Raw genomic sequence first — 16,317 nt, 5'->3', positions numbered from 1 at the left:
CAGTTTCCTAGAAGTAAAGGGAATTTGGGGTTACGGGGAGCGGGCAGGAAATTGGACGTGAATTTAAATTTGAGGTTAGGATCAGATCAGCCATGATCTTATTGAATGACGGAGCAGGCTCGAGGGGCCGATTGGCCTACTCCTGCTCCTATTTCTTATGTTCTTATGGGACTATAATATAGAGGCAATAACAGAGACCTGGCTCAAAGAAGGGGAAGATTGGGTACTTAATATTCCTGACTACAAGGTATTCAGGAAAGATAGGGAAGGAAAGAAAGGGGGTCGCAGTATTGATCAAAGAAACTATTATAGCACTGGAAAAGGATCATGTAGTTGAGGGGTCAAAGACAATCTATTTGGTTAGAATTAAGGGACAATAGAGGAGCTATTATGCTACTGGGTGTATACACTACAGGCCACCAAATAGTGGGAAGGAGATAGAGGAGAACGTTTGCAGGCAAATTACAGAAAGATGCAAGAACTGTGGAGTAGTGATAATGAGGGACTTCAATTATCCCAATATAGACTGGGACAGTAACAGTGTAAAGGGCAAAGAGGGGGAGGAATTCCTGAAATGTGTTCGAGAACTTTCTTGATCAGTGTGTTTCCAGCCCAATGAGGAAGCAAACAGTGCTGCATCTAGTTCTGGGAATGAAGTGGGGCAGTGGAGCATGTTTCAGTGGGGAGCAGTGATCATAATATCATTAGGTTTAGAATAGTTATGGAAAAGGACAAGGAAAATGGTTCACTGGAGCAGGGCAAATTACAGTGAGTTAAAAAGGGATCTTGCCCAGGTGGATTGGAATCAAAAATTGGCAGGCAAAACAGTAATTGAACAATGAGAGGCCTTCAAGGAGATGGTTCGGGTACAGAGTAGACACATTTCTGCGAAGGGGAAAGGAAGGGCATCCAAAGCTAGAGCTCCCTGAATGACTAAAGGTATAGAAATAAAATGAAACAGAAAAAGGAGGCTTATGATGTATGTATGGTTCATAATACAGTAGAGATCAAGGCTGAATACAGAAAATAAAGAGATCTAAAAAAAGTGGAATAGGAGGAGCAAAGAGAGAGTATAAAAATAGATTAGTGGCTAACTTAAAAGGGAACCTAGAAGTGTTTTATAAACATATAAATAGTAAAAGGGTAGTCAAAGGAAGTGCCCGACCGATTAGGGACAAAAAAGATCATCTTGTAGAGGCCAAAGGGCATGGCTGAGCTACTAAATAAATAAATACTACGCATCGGTCTTCACTGGAGAAGAGGATGCTGCCATTGTAGCAGTAAAGGAGGAGGTAGTATCGATATTAGATGGGATAAAAATAGATAAAGAGGAGGTACTTAAAAGATTGGCAGTACTCAAAGTAAAAAAAAAAGTTTTTGGACAAATCTTTTTATACAACGATTGGTTAGGATCTGGAATGCACTGCCCGAGGGGGTGGTGGAGGCAGATTCAATCGTGGCCTTCAAAAGGGAACTGGATAAGTACTTGAAGGGAAAAAAATTGCAGGGCTACGGGGAAAGGGCGGGGGAGTGGGACTAGTTGGATTGATCTTGCAGAGAGCTGGCACTGTCTCGATGGGCTGAATGGCCTCCTTCCGTGCTGTAACCATTCTATGATAAAAGTCATCTGGTCCAGATAGGATGCATCCGAGGTTACTGAGGGAAATAAGGGTGGAAATTGTGGAGGCTCAGGCCACAATCTTCCAATCCTCCTTAGATATGAGGATGGTGCTGGAGGATTGCAAATGTTATACCCCGTTCAAAAAAGGGGAGAGTGATAAACCCGGCAATTACAGGCCAGTCAGCCTAACATTGGTGGTAGGGAAACTTTGAGACAGTAATCCGGGATAAAATAAATTGGCACTTGGAAAAGTATGGGGTAATTAATGAAAGTCAGTGCGGATTTGTTAAAGGAAAATAGTGCTTGACTAACTTGATTGAGTTCTCTGAAGTAACGGAGAGGGTTGATGAGGGTAGTGCAGTTGATGTATATATGGACTTTCAAAAGGCATTTGATAAAGTATCACATAATAGGCTTGTTAGCAAAATTAAAGCCCATGGGATTAAAATGACACTGGCAGCATGGATACAAAATTGGTCACGGGACAGAAAGCAGAGTATTAGTGAACGGTTGTTTTTCCAGACTGGAGGGAAGTATACAATGGTGGTCCCCAGGGGTCAGTATTAGGGCCACTGCTCTCTTTAATATATATTAATGACCTGGACTTGCATATAGAGGGTATAATTTCAAAGTTTGCAGACAATATGAAACTTGGAAATGTGGTAAACAATGTGGAGGAGAGTAACGGACTTCAGGAGGACATAGACAATCTGGTGAAATGGGCAGACACATGGAAAATGAAATTTAATGCAGAGAGGTGTGAAGTGATGCATTTTGGTAGGAAGAATGAGGAGAAGCAATATTAACTAAATGGTACAATTTTAAAGTGAGTGCAGGAACAGAGAGACCTGGGGGTGTGTGCACACAAATCTTTGAAGGTGGCAGGACAAGTTGAGAAAGCTGTTAAAAAAGCATATGGGATCCTTGGCTTTATAAATAGAGGCATAGAGTACAAAAGCAAGGAAGTGATGTTAAATCTTTATAAATCACTGGTTAGGCCTCAACTGGAATATTGCCTTCAATTCTGGGCATCACACTTTAGGAAGGATGTCAAGGCCTTTTAGCGAATGCAGAGGAGATTTACTAGAATGGTTCCAGAGATGAGGGACTGGAGATGCTGGGGTTGTTCTCCTTAGAGTAGAAAAGGTTAAGGGGAGATTTGATAGAAGTGTTCAAAATCATGAATGGTTTTGACAGAGTAAATAAGGTGAACTTGTTTCAAGTAACAGAAGTGTCGGTAACCAGAGGACACGCATTTAAGGTGATCGCTAAAAGAGCCAGATGCGACATGAGGAAACATTTTTTACACGGCCAGTTATGGTCTGGAATGCGCTGCCTGGAGGGGTGGTGGAAGCAGTTTCAATAGTAACTTTTAAAAGGGAATTAGATAAATACTTGAAGGGAAAAGAGCAGGGGAATGGGACTAATTGGATAGCTTTCAAAGAGCCAGCACAGCATGATGGACAGAATGGCCTCCTCCTGTGCTGTACCTACTGTGATACTATGACAAAGACCAAAGTCATCAATTGGGAGGAAAAGCTGATTTTAAAGGGATGATAATGGAACTAGGGAAAATAACCTGGAAAAATTTACTGACAAAGAAATAGAACAGCAGTGGGAAACATTTAAAACAGCGGTCCATAGAGTCCAGGAGAAATATATCCCACTAAAAAGCAAGAACAAACTAGCCAGTAATGATACACCATGGGTGAATGAAGAAATAAGGGCAAAATTGAAACTAGAGAGACAAGGGACACACTGAGTGCATAGATGACAAAGGAGAGGATGACAGAAGGGAATACGAAAAGGTTAGGAAAGATGTTTTTTTTAAAAAAAACAATTAGGAATCTTTATAAAACACTGGTTCGGCCACAACCGGAGTATTGTATCCAGTTCTGGGCACCGCACTTTAGGAAGGATGTGAAGGCCTTAGAGAGGGTGCAGAAGAGATTTACGAGAATGATTCCAGGGATGAGGGACTTTAGTTACATGGATAAACTGGAGAAGCTGGGGTTGTTCTCCTTGGAACAGAGATGGTTGCAAGGAGATTTGATGGAGGTATTCAAAATCATGAAGGGTCTAGACAGAGTAGATAGAGAGAAACTGTTCCCATTGGCGGAAGGGTCAAGGACCAGAGGACGTAGATTTAAGGTGATTGGCAAAAGAACCAAAGGCGACATGAGGAAAATCGTTTTTCCACAGCGAGTGGTTAGGATCTGGAATGCACTGCCCGAGGGGGTGGTGGAGGCAGATTCAATCATGGCCTTCAAAAGGGAACTGGATAAGTACTTGAAAGGAAAAGAATTGCAGGGCTACGGGGAGTGGGACTAGCTGGATTGCTCTTGCATAGAGCCGGCGTGGACTCGATGGGCCAAATGACCTCCTTCCGTGCTGTAACCGTCTATGATTCTATTCTATGAAGGCAAAGAGAAACTATGAAATTAAATTATCAAGGAATATAAAAAGAAATAAAGTATTCTACAGACACATAAATAACAAAAGAAAAATCAGGATAGGGATAGGGCCTCGAGGGGATACACAATAAACTCACAGGTAATGACAGTGAAATGGCAGGAAAAGTAAATAATTACTTTGCCTCAGTATTTACCAGGGAGACGAACAATGTGGTCATGACAAAAGAAATAAAGACATTTAAGATAGAAAGGGGGAGATAATTGATAAACTAATTAAACTTAGAGAGGATAAAACCCCGGGTCTGGATGGATTGCATCCATGCATATTAAATGAAGTTAGGGAGGAGATAGCAGAGGCACTATTACATGTATATAAAAATTCATTACAAATGAGAATAGTGCCAGAGGACTGGCCGACAGTTAATGTGATTCCTATATTTAAAAAGGGAGTTAGAACAAGTCCAGGGAACTGTAGACAGTTAGCTTAACGTCGGTGGTAGGAAAGATAATAGAATCCTTACTCAAAGATGTAATAGAAAAACATCTAGAAACCGAAAATATAATAAAGAATGGTCAGCACAGATAGCAAAAGTGACGGTCATGCTTGACCAACCCCCTTATTGAATTCTTTGAAGAAGTAACAGAAAGGGAGACAAAGTTAATGGAGTAGATGTAATATATTTGGATTTTCAAAAGGCCTTCGATAAGGTATCACATAATAGACTCATGACTAAGGTCAGAGCATGTAGAGTCAGGGAACAAGTAGCCGAATGGCTAGCAAGCTGGCCTGAAAACAGAGAGTAGGGATTAATGGTAGTTACTCAGACTGGCAAAAGGTAGGAAGTGGTGTTCCACAAGGATCAGTGCTGGGACCACTGTTCACCATTTACACAAACAATTTGGACTCTGGAATCGGAAGGACAATTTCAAAATTTGCAGACGACACCAAATTGGGGGGTACAGTCAATACCGAGGAGGACTGCGACAAAATACAGGAAGACATTAATAAACTTGCAGAATGGGTGTGTAATTGGCAAATGAATTTCAGTATAGGTAAGTATTCCATTTTGCTAGGAACAATAAGAGGGCCCTGTACTGCTTGGATAATAAGCTAAATGGGGTAAAGTAGAGGGATCTGGAGGTACAATGCACAAATCACTAAAAGTAGCAACGCTGGTTGATAAGGCCATATAAAAAGCAAACCGGGGTTCATTTCTCGATGGATAGAATTGAAAAGCAGAGAAGTTATGTTGCACTTGTATAGAACCTTGGTTAGACCACACTTGGAGTACTGTGACCAGCTCTGGTCTCCATATTATTAAAAGGATATAGAGGCACTGTAGAAAGTGCAAAAAAATTTACTAGGAAGATATCAGAACTGAGAGATTATACGTATCAGGAAAGATTGAACAGGCTTTGGGGCTCTTTAGAAAAGAGAAGGCCTAAAGGGTGACCTGATAGAGGTCTTTAAGATTATGAAAGGGTTTGATAGGGTAGATGGGGAGACCAGAACTAGGAGCCATAAATATAAGATAGTCACTAAAAAATTCAATAGGGAATTCAGGAGAAACTTCTTTACCCAGAGAGTGGTGAGAATGTGGAACTTGCTACCACAAGGAGTAATTGAGGTGAATAAGAAATAGGAGCAGGAGTAGGCCATATGGCCCCTCGAGCCTGCTCCGCCATTCAGTCAGATCATGGCTGATCTTCAACCTCCATTCCACTTTCCTGCCCTATTCCTATATCCCTTGATTCCCCTAGTCCAAAAATCTATCAATCTCAGCTTTGAATATACTCAACAGCCCTCTGGGGTGGAGAATTCCAAAGATTCACAACCCTCTGAGTGAAGAAATTCCTCCTCATCTCAGTCCTAAATGCTGACCCTTTATCCTAAGACTGCCTTCTAGTTCTAGACTCTCCAGCCAGGGGAAACAGCTCCTCAGCATCTACCCTGTCAAGCCCCCTCAGAATTTTATACCTTTCAATGAGATCACCTCTGATTCTTCTAACAGCTTAGATACATTTAAGGGGAAGCTAGACGAACACATGTGGGCAAAAGGAATAGAAGGATATGCTGATAGGGTGAGATGAAGTTGGGAGGGAAGAGGCTGGTGTGGAGCATAAACACCGGCATGGACCTGTTGGGCAAAATGGTCTGTTTCTGTGCATTGTATGTAATTATATTTACCTGATTAACTAATCATTTGTCTTGATTATGGCACTTCTGGAACACTAGAATCTTCATGTCCATTTGGCTCAGTGGTATCACTCTCATCTGACTCAGAAGGTTGTGTTCAAGCCCCAACCAATCCAGAGACTTGAGCACAAAATCTAGGCTGATGCTTCAGTGCCGCACAGTTGGAGGTGCCGACTTTCTTGTCGCGACTGCTGCCCCACCTATTATGGGATTGAGTTAATATGAATTAGATACATTTGCAAGGTGAGGTGCCACCCCAAGTAATGTCGGAGGGAAAGAAAATCAATTGAGTATCACAAAATGCTCCATTTTTCTATATATAGAAGACTTGAAGCAGTGTAAGCAGAGGTTCTGTTGTGATCATGCAGATATGATTGATTTCAGTCACTACATTTCTTGTCGATGTGTCTGAGGTTTCAGAGGTGTTGCACACTCTGCTTCCGATTTCGTGTCTGACGGCAGTTCTCAAACCTGCTGACTTTCAAGGAGCTCGAATTGCTACCCTGACTGTTTCTGTTCTTGCACACTAATCTCAGAAGAACATGTGCATTACTGTGGTGTGACTTTACCCTTTCCCCAGTTATTTTTATCTGCAGCTTGCTAAGTGGCATGTCTAGATTGGTGCTAATACTGCCACGTTTCAAAGCCTTTTTGATTAAACATCCTAAAGACAATTTCTGTCATTAGAAACCAAAGTTTCTAACTTCAGTCCTGGTTTATTATTAAATTAATTGCTGGTTTGCACAAGAATGTTTTCATTATCTATTGGTGTACAATAGCTATGGGGAGATCCTATCAAATGTTAAGCTTACCTAAATATTAACTGTGGTTTCTTGTTATGTACACGTTTACAGTGATCCTGGTAACGCAATTATGATGGACTAGATACGTCAAGAAAAAATAAAATACATAGGCAGTTAAAAAGATAACGGCATTTCCATATAGAACTTAAAATTGCTTGACATGTTGTTAAATGCATTCAGACATGTAAAAAGAAGAAATTAGGTGCACTGGACATCGTAAGCTTCATAAGAAAGTCATAATGTAAAGCATATTATCTCTTGAAACTAGTTTTGGGTTCTCCCCCATTTTACTAAATTGGACTTTTTAAAACGAGGCACTTACCAGCCTGATATTGTAAATACTAAAAAGGTCTTAAAGCTATAAATGTGCCAACTAATCTTGCCAATCCCTTCCAATCACTCAACTTTTTATGTCTTTCTATATACTTTCTTTAAGATTCCAGTTTGAGGACAATTTGAATGATGGCTGATTCCAAGGGGAAGAGAAGGGGTTCAAGACAACCAAAATGTGGTTTCTGTAAACTAAATAAAGAGGAGCATTGTGGTCAATTGTTAGTAGCCCAAAGTCAGAAGATGGCAGCACATCACAGATGTATGGTAAGTGAAGAGAAGAGGTAATCATCTAGAATCCTAACCTAACAATTGGGTTGACAGTGATGCTTCCCCCACCTTCAGATATTTCCACGTCTCTCCTGAAGTTAGCAAATCCTAAGTACGGTTGGCTGGTGCTGCTGACTCTTGGCTGCTGTACTCAAATGATGAATGAGCCTGGATAATGGGTGTTGAAGAGGTGCATGATTAGGGCTCAATCTTATTGCATGAATGCTTCCAGCAGTTAGTCACTGGATAGCAATTGGGATCGTGAACCCATTGCACAAGCATTCACCCATTGAGATAATGCGACAGCAGAGAAGTGCGGACATCTCTATAGACTCATCAATAGCCCTCCCTCAGTAATGAGCCATCCCACTTTCAGCTGGGCTAGTTTCCCTCCATTACTTAGATTGGCAGTGTCTCTTCTCCCACTCACCCTGACCTCCCAGGTTATAGTGGTCCAAATGCTACATAAACCCATCTACCATGTGTTATGTTTGGAGATTTTCAGTTTTGTAATCTGACAGACTCTGCAGGAAAATAACATGTTGTTTGTACAGCAGCAAGCTGATACTTTTTCTTGCTATTTCTAGTTATTTTCATCTGCTCTAGTGACCTCACATTCTGAGAATGAGACCCTTGGAGGCTTCTTGCTTGAAGATATCAAGAAGGAAATAAAAAGAGGAAATAAACTGGTTTGTGGCTTTCGTAATTATTCTTTGTGACATTCTGTAGTGAATTTTGAGGCTCGTGTGCAAAGTGTACATACACGTGCCTTGATTTTTGTAAAATATGTACAGAGATATCTTTGGAGGAAGAGTGGCTACATTTTTGCTTTTATGAATGTCTGTAATTTACTGGTTTCCAATTTCTAAAGGTGCTGTGTAAGTAGCAACTGAATCAGACGCTGCTCTTTGGCCTGGTGGGTAAAGTCACCTCATGGTGTAGCACTGAGCTATACCAACCCGAAGGACTCCGGTTTCATTCCTAGTCTTTGCTAAGGTTGCTGATGTACCCAGGTATAGTGGGGGTGCCGTGATTAGCATCAGCACTGCTGGGCTAGCAAGGGGGCAAACAACCAGCATACCTGCTCCTGCACCCAATCCAATAACTCCTACTGGAGCACATGGATTTAGGTCTCCCATGGATACTCTTGGGTTCAGTGACGTCATTCACTCTCATTAGCAGTCAGTAGGTCTTTTATAGGAGTTGACTCTCACTGTCCTATCTACACGTGCAATAGCATAACCCCAGGATGTTACAATAGTGTTGCCTTGTGAACTGGACTGGGTGCTTGTATCTTTTGCATGTATGTTTCTTCAATCTCTCTGAAGGCAGACCAAGTTAATACTGGGTGAGGTTAAGCTGCTTTATTCCACAATGAGGTGAAATGTACAGAGGAGCAGTTATAATCAGTTTCACTTAGTTCAGTCAGTACAACTTATATTCGTGTAATGATACAAACTGAAGATCGTGCCATGCTTTAGCACATCAGTGGATCATCTGTTGATTTAAAGAGATCATCTAACTGTCCTCCAGCATTTCTAACCTGATCTCACAAAGCCCTCACAGCTGTACCTTTAGTAAACTCACTGCTGCGACAGCCTTGCTGTTCCAAAGGCCCCTCACTTTGTCTCCCTGTCTGTCCTGTTATCCTCTGCCTCACAGACCAACAGTGATCAAAGGGTTTTTCAACATAATAGGTGAGAGGTGTTCTTCTGAATACCTGAACAAGCTAACAAATTGCTTATTGTTTAGTCTCTGGGAGAAACAGCTTCCATTTAAGGTGCCTTTTTTAAACACATTAGAATACACATTGCTTTTAAAAACCCAGCATTAAATGTAACTTTTTTCTAAATTCTTTGTGAAAAACTGGTCAAAAGATCCTGAAACTTGCCAATACATATGGGCATCGGGTGAGAATAAATTCAGGGTGGCAGTGACTGGTCTGCTACCACTCACTGCCGAGACTCACCAGTAGGGAATGACCACTAGACAAGGCTCTTGACCTCCAGAGAGCTGATGCTTTCAGCAGAGGATGGAGGAAAGTTGGAAGATAAAAGCTGCACCAAACCTACATAACATGAAGTAGCTCCATATATTGCCAGTGAAGAGCATCACTGACTGACTCGCTTGTGCGCTTGCGTCGTGTTTGAATAAAGCAAAACTAAAACATTAGCTCCCTCAAGATGGCTAAGGAAGTTAATATGGAAACTCATCCAAAGCAGATTCTTTTAATTTGATTAAAATGTTTCTAAATGTTTTACTATATTTAGAGACACCAGGCAGGGCCAGTTGTAGCCAGACCTCTTCTGGAGAATTGATTTTTCTTAACTTAATTTTATTGGTGACTTTATGAATGTGGTGTTATATTTTGGACACGGTGGGTATCACACTCGCCTCTTGAGTCAGAAGGTCATGGGTTCAAGTCCACTCCAGAGACTTGAGCACAAAATCCAGGCCGACACTCCAGGGCAGGACTGAGGGAGCGCTTCACTATCTGGTGCCATTTTTTGGATGAGACCTTAAACCGAGACCCCGTCTGCTCTCTCAGGTCGACGTAAAAGATCCCCTGGCATTATTCGAGGAAGAGCAGGGGAGTTATCCCTGGTGTCCTGTCCAATATTTATCCCTTAAACAACATCGCTAAAACAGATTATCTGGTCATTATCACATTGCTGTTTGTGGGACCTTGCTGTGTGTAAATTGGCTGCCGTGTTTCCTACATTGCAACAGTGACTACGCTTCAAAAAGTACTTAATTGGCTGTAAAGTGGGATGTTCTGAGGTTGTGAAAGGCGCTGTAGAAATACAAGTTTTTTTTTTTCCTACTTAGACTCCTTGATGGTTCAACTGATTCAGTTTGAGCCATACTGACCAGAAGGGATGGCAGTAAAGGTGCTACAATTGGCCTCACCGTCCCTGGGCTGTTTGTAGCGGGAGGGGAGGAATTAACAAAAGTTCTCACCCCTTATCCACTGATCCCTGCTGTACGCATGTAAATATTCGGATTGAACAAATTGGGCTCAGCTGTGATGCCTAAATCAGAGGCATAAATGTAAGATTACATGTATTAGATTTAGGACAAAGATCAGAAGAAACTTTTACACAGAGGGTTGCGAAGCTGCGGAAAGCACTACCGGAGTTAGAGATCAAAGCAGAGACCATGTCGACGTTTAATAGGATCGATCGATGGTTGAAGGATAAAGGGATATGGGAACAGGGCTGACACATGGAATTAGGACTACAGCTCGTGTGGAGGATAAATACCAACACGGACTGGGTGGGCCAAATGGCCTGTTTCCATGTTATAATTTCCGTGTAATCCCTGGTCAGGTAGCTTGCTGACACAGTCTAGACTTTCACATGAAGGGCGGCCACTTGGGACAGGAGTGTCTCCACCTTCAATCGGGCTTGGGAGGGGGAAAGCAGATTAGCAAAAATTAAGTTAAATAGGATTCTCTGAGCATTCCTGTTATTTGCCTTTGTAGTAAAGACTGTTTTCTTATCCATAAGTTTATTTGGCCTGTACTGAAAGGCCAGCGGTAGTGACAAATTAATAGTCTCGTCTCTCCTGCTATAGAGCTGTTCTTGCTGTCACCGCCCGGGAGCAACTATCGGATGTGACGTAAAAACTTGTCGTAGAACATATCACTACTATTGTGCAAAACTCGATAAAGCTCAAATAAAGGAAGACCCATCGCAGGGAATATATCTGTACGTATGGCACATTACTCTTAGTCTTATTTCAGATTCGTTTGCGGGCTGTTATATTTCTGCTTGTTCTATGAGATGAAATGTTGATCTGTACTTTTTAAATCCTTTTCTTGACAGGATTCTCTGTCAAAAACACAAAGAAGGTGCAGAGGATTCCAGTGAAGGTAACTGGTACACAGTAAAAGTAAATCAGCACAATTCATTAAGTTATTTGCTAACTTGAATCCAATTTTCTTTTCCTTCCTACTATGTTTTTTGTGTAATCTTGTCACTGCCATTGTCTGGTTAGGCCAGGCTGTGCTGCAGACATCTGTACAGCTGCTGTTAATCTGGAACTTGATCAGCCAAAGAGCAGCGCACTTCTGCAGGACAAGCTTGGTCCTACTAGCTTCTGCTTAGTATTAAATGGTCGTCTATTACTGTGAAGTGCCTCAGCTGAGTTCCAGTAAAATTTGTCTGCTGAACAGGGTCGTTTCAATGTCAATTAATACTGGGAGTGCAGTACTTTCTACTGATAGCACCTGTACTATCTACCTATTAGCTACAGAGTGATGTGGCGTTCCTGACCTTGTGGAGGTTATATTGAGCTAGTGTGGCCTGCTTCCCAGAGGGAAGAATGGAAAATTGAAAGACTCATCAACTCATGCAGCTCACGTACATCTCAGTCATGGGAGCAGGAACCTGAGCTGACCTTTAATTCCTCCCTTCTCTTGTCTGGGGACACTGGCCTGATGGCTGCGATTATCTACCCGTTAAAGTGAATGAAAAATCGTGGGCCAGCAAGTGGAGAAGCAGAAATCCTTAGCCATTGGAGAGACATGGTTACAAAGTGACCAAGGTTGGGAACGAAATATTCCAGGGTACACGGATTTAGAAAAAAAGAGGCAGAACAGAAAAGGAGGGGGTGTAGCCCTAATAATAAAGGATGAGATAAGGACAGTGGTGAGAAAGGATCTTGGCTCGGAAGATCAGGAAGTAGAATCAGTCTGGGTCGAAATTAGAAATAACAAGGAGCAGAAAACAATGGTGGGAGTAGTTTATAGGTCCCCTAATAGTAGCAATACCGTTGAACAGAGTATTAATCATGAAATAATAGGAGTTTGTAACAAAGGTAATGCAGTCATTATGGGGGACTTTAATCTGCATATAGACTGGACAAATCAAATTGGCAAAGGTAGTTTGGAGGACGAGTTCATGGAATGCATTCGAGACGGTTTCCTAGAGCAATGCGTCATGGAACCAACCAGGGAACAGGCTATTTTAGATCTTGTATTGTGTAATGTGACAGGGTTAATTAGTAATCTCACGGTAAGCGATCCCCTGGGGAAGAGTGATCATAATATGATAGAATTTCACATTGAGTTTGAAAGTGACGTACTTAAGTCAGAAACTAGAGTCTTAAACTTAAATAAAGCCAATTACATAGGTATGAGGGGCGAGATGTCAAAGGTAGATTGGGAAATTAAATTAAAGGGTGAAAAGCAATGGCAAATATTTCAAGAAATATTTCAATATTCTTAACAAATATACATTCCATTGAGAAATAAAACCTCCACAGGAAAAGTGATCCACCCGAAGCTAACTAAAGAAGTCAAGGAGAGTATTAGATTAAAAGAAGAGGCTTATAATGTTGCCAAGAAGAATAGTAAGCCTGAGGATTGGGAGTGTTTTAGAAACCAGCAAAGGGCAACCAAAAAATTGATAAGGAAGAAAATAGAATGAAAGTAAACTATCAAGAAATATAAAAAGGCATTGTAAGAGCATCTACAAGTATGTAAAAAAGAAGAAAGTAGCAAAAGTAAACATTGGTCCCTTAGAGGCTGAGACAGGAGAAATTATAATGGGGAATCAGGAAATGGCAGATGCATTAAACAAATATTTTATATCTGTCTTCACAGTAGAAGACACAAAAAACACACCAGAAATAGTAGAATGAGAGTGAGAAACATAAAGTAATTAATATCAGTAAAGGAAAAAGTACTTGAGAAACTAATGGGTCTAAAAGCTGATAAATCCCCTGGACCTGATAGCCTACATCTGAGGATTCTAAAAGAGGTGGCTGCAGAGATAGTGGATGCATTGGTTTTGATCTTCCAAAATTCCCTAGATTCTAGAATGGTCCCAGCAGATTGGCAGGTAGCAAATGTAACCCCGCTATTCAAGAAAGGAGGGAGAAAGAAAACAGGGAACTACAGGCCATTTAGCCTGACATCAGTTGTCGGGAAAATGCTGGAATCCATTATGAAGGGAGTGGTAACAGGGCACTTAGAAAATCATAATGTGATTAGGCAGAGTCAACATGGTTTTATGAAAGGGAAATCATGTTTAACAATTTATTAGAGTTTTTTGAGGATGTAACTAGCAGGGTAGATAAAGGAGAGCCAGTGGATGTCATATATTTGGATTTTCAAAAGGCATTCGATAAGGTGCCACATAAAAGGTTGTTACACAAGATAAGGGCACATGGGGTTGTGGGTAACATATTATCATGGATAGAGGATTGGTTAACGGAGAGTAGGGATAAACAGGTCATTTTCAAAATGGAATGGAGTACAAAAGTAAGGAAGTCTTATTACAGTTGTACAGGACTTTGGTGTGACCTCACCTGGAGTACTGTGTACAGTTTTAGTCTCCTTATCTAAGGAAGGATATACTTGCCTTGGAGGCGGTGCAACGAAGGTTCACTAGATTAATTCCTGGGATGAGAGGGTTTTCCTATGAAGCGAGGTTGAGTAGAATGGACCTATACTCTCTGGAGTTTAGAAGAATGAGAGGTGATCTAATTGAACATATAAGATTGACAGGGTAGAGCTGAGAAGTTGTTTTCCCTGGCTGGAGAGTCTAGAACTAGGGGGCAAAGTCTCAGGATAAGGGATCGGCCATTTAAGACCGAGATGAGGAGGAATTTCTTCACTCAGAGGGTTGTGAATCTATGGAATTCTCTACTCCAGAGGGCTGTGGATGCTCAGTCGTTGAATATATTCAAGGCTGAGACACAGATTTGTAGACTCTAAGCGAATCAAGGGATATGGGGATCGGGTGGGAAAGTAGAGTTGATGTCGAAGATCAGCCACGATCTGATTGAATGGCGGAGCAGGCTCAAGGTGCCATGTGGCCTACTCCTGCGTTATTATGGTAGTTGCAATTTGTGGCCGTCTACAATTTTTGCACTGAATTGACACTTAAGCAACAAAATTTGGTGCAGGGATATAGTATGCAGCTGCCAAATCTCAGCCCAGTTCAGCTGTTATCACTGTAAGCCATTATTGCCAGAATTCAAAGTTCATTATAATGAATCTGACGTACAGCATTTTCCTGATGACTGTGGGTCAGTAACTGAGATGTACAACAGCCTTACTATAGGGTGCCTTTAACACAGCGAGCATCCTAAGGTGCTTAAAGGAGACTTGGATCCTGAGCATTAGTAGTAGCGTTGGGGGAGGTGACCGAAGGATATGAAACCCAGGTCACAGGTTTGATGCTTGGTTGTTGTGAGATAGCTGATCTCAGTAGGTGGGAGCACCAATACAATTGGCTTCAGTACCATGGACTAGAAAGGATGAACCATAGAACCATAGAAAAGATACAGCACAGGTGGGGGTCATTCGGCCCATCGTGTCCGCGCCGGCTCGAAGAACAACCAGGTGCCCATTCTAATCCCACCTTCCAGCATCCAGTCCGTAGCCCTGCAGCTTACAGCACTTCAGGTGCAGGTCCAGGTACCTTTTTAAAAGAGTTGAGGGTCCCTGCCTCTACTACCAATTTGGGCAGCAAATTCCATACACCCACCACCCTCTCGGTAAAAATGTTTTCTTCATGTCCCCTCTAATCCTTCCGCCAATCAGCTTAAATCTGTGTCCTCTAGTTCTTGAACTCCGCTAGGGGAAACAGGTACTTCCTGTCTACTCTATCTGGGCCACTCATAATTTTGTACACCTCAATCAAGTCTCCCCTCAGCCTCCTCTGCTCCAAGGAAAACAACCCCAGCCTATCCAATCTCTCCTCATAGCTGCAATTTTCAAGCCCTGGCAAAATTCTTGTAAATCTTCTCTGCATTCTCTCCAGAGCAATTACGTCCTTCTGTAATGTGGTGACCAGAATTGCGCACAATACACCAGCTGTGGCCTTACCAGCATTTTATACAGTTCCATCATTACATCCCTGCTTTTGTATTCTATACCTCGGCTAATAACGGAGAGCATTCCGAATGCCTTCTTCACAACCTTATCTACCTGTACTGCCACCTTCAGGGACCTGTGCACATGCACTCCAAGCTCTCTCACTTCCTCTACCCCTCTCAATACGTTCCCATTTACTGCGTATTCCCTTTTACTGTTTGCCCTCCCAAAGTGCATTACCTCACACTTTTCTGGGGTGAACTCCATTTGCCACTTTTCCGCCCACTCCACCAACCCATTGATATCTTCTTGGAGTCTACAGCTATCCTCTTCATTATCGACTACACGGCCAATTTTTGTGTCGTCTGCAAATTTGCCAATCATGCCTCCTACATTCAAGTCCAAATCATTAATATATACCACAAACAGCAAGGGACCCAACACTGAGCCCTGTGGCACACCACTGGAAACGGATTTCCATTCACAAAGACATCCATCGACTTTTACTCTGTTTCCTGTTACTGAGCCAATTTTGGATCCAATTTGCCACATTTCCCTGTATCCCATGGGCTTTTACCTTTCTGACCAGTCTACCATGTGGGACCTTGTCAAATGCCTTACTAAAATTCAAGTAGATAACATCCACTGCACTACCCTCATCAATCCTCCTTGTCACTTCCTCAAAGAATTCAATCAGATTTGTAAGGCATGACCTTCCCTGATTAAACCATGCCTTTCCAAGTGACAGTTTATCTTATCTCTCAGTATTGATTCTAATAGTTTGCCCATCATTGAGGTAAGACTTGACCGGCCTATAATCGAAGTATCAGAGTTCCCATTCCTGGTGGCTAACC

At 41.9% G+C, this 16,317-nt stretch overlaps 1 protein-coding gene across 2 annotated transcripts in view; it reads left to right on the top strand.

Annotated features, from left to right (window-relative positions):
- phf6 (PHD finger protein 6) overlaps positions 1-16,317 on the top strand; it is a 63,569-nt gene that overhangs the window by 14,993 nt on the left and 32,259 nt on the right. For both annotated transcript variants that reach the window (XM_067997351.1, XM_067997350.1), the window contains exons 3-6: positions 7,472-7,632; positions 8,223-8,324; positions 11,212-11,345; positions 11,463-11,509. In XM_067997351.1, coding sequence (XP_067853452.1) covers positions 7,495-7,632; positions 8,223-8,324; positions 11,212-11,345; positions 11,463-11,509 — 421 coding nt within the window. In that variant the 5' untranslated portion in view covers positions 7,472-7,494. The remainder of the gene's footprint in view (positions 1-7,471; positions 7,633-8,222; positions 8,325-11,211; positions 11,346-11,462; positions 11,510-16,317) is intronic.

The sequence above is a fragment of the Heptranchias perlo genome, chromosome 15 (genome assembly GCF_035084215.1).
Source record: "Heptranchias perlo isolate sHepPer1 chromosome 15, sHepPer1.hap1, whole genome shotgun sequence".
In the NCBI taxonomy this organism is placed as follows: Eukaryota; Metazoa; Chordata; class Chondrichthyes; order Hexanchiformes; family Hexanchidae; genus Heptranchias; species Heptranchias perlo.
This window is presented reverse-complemented; position numbering and strand designations above follow the sequence as displayed.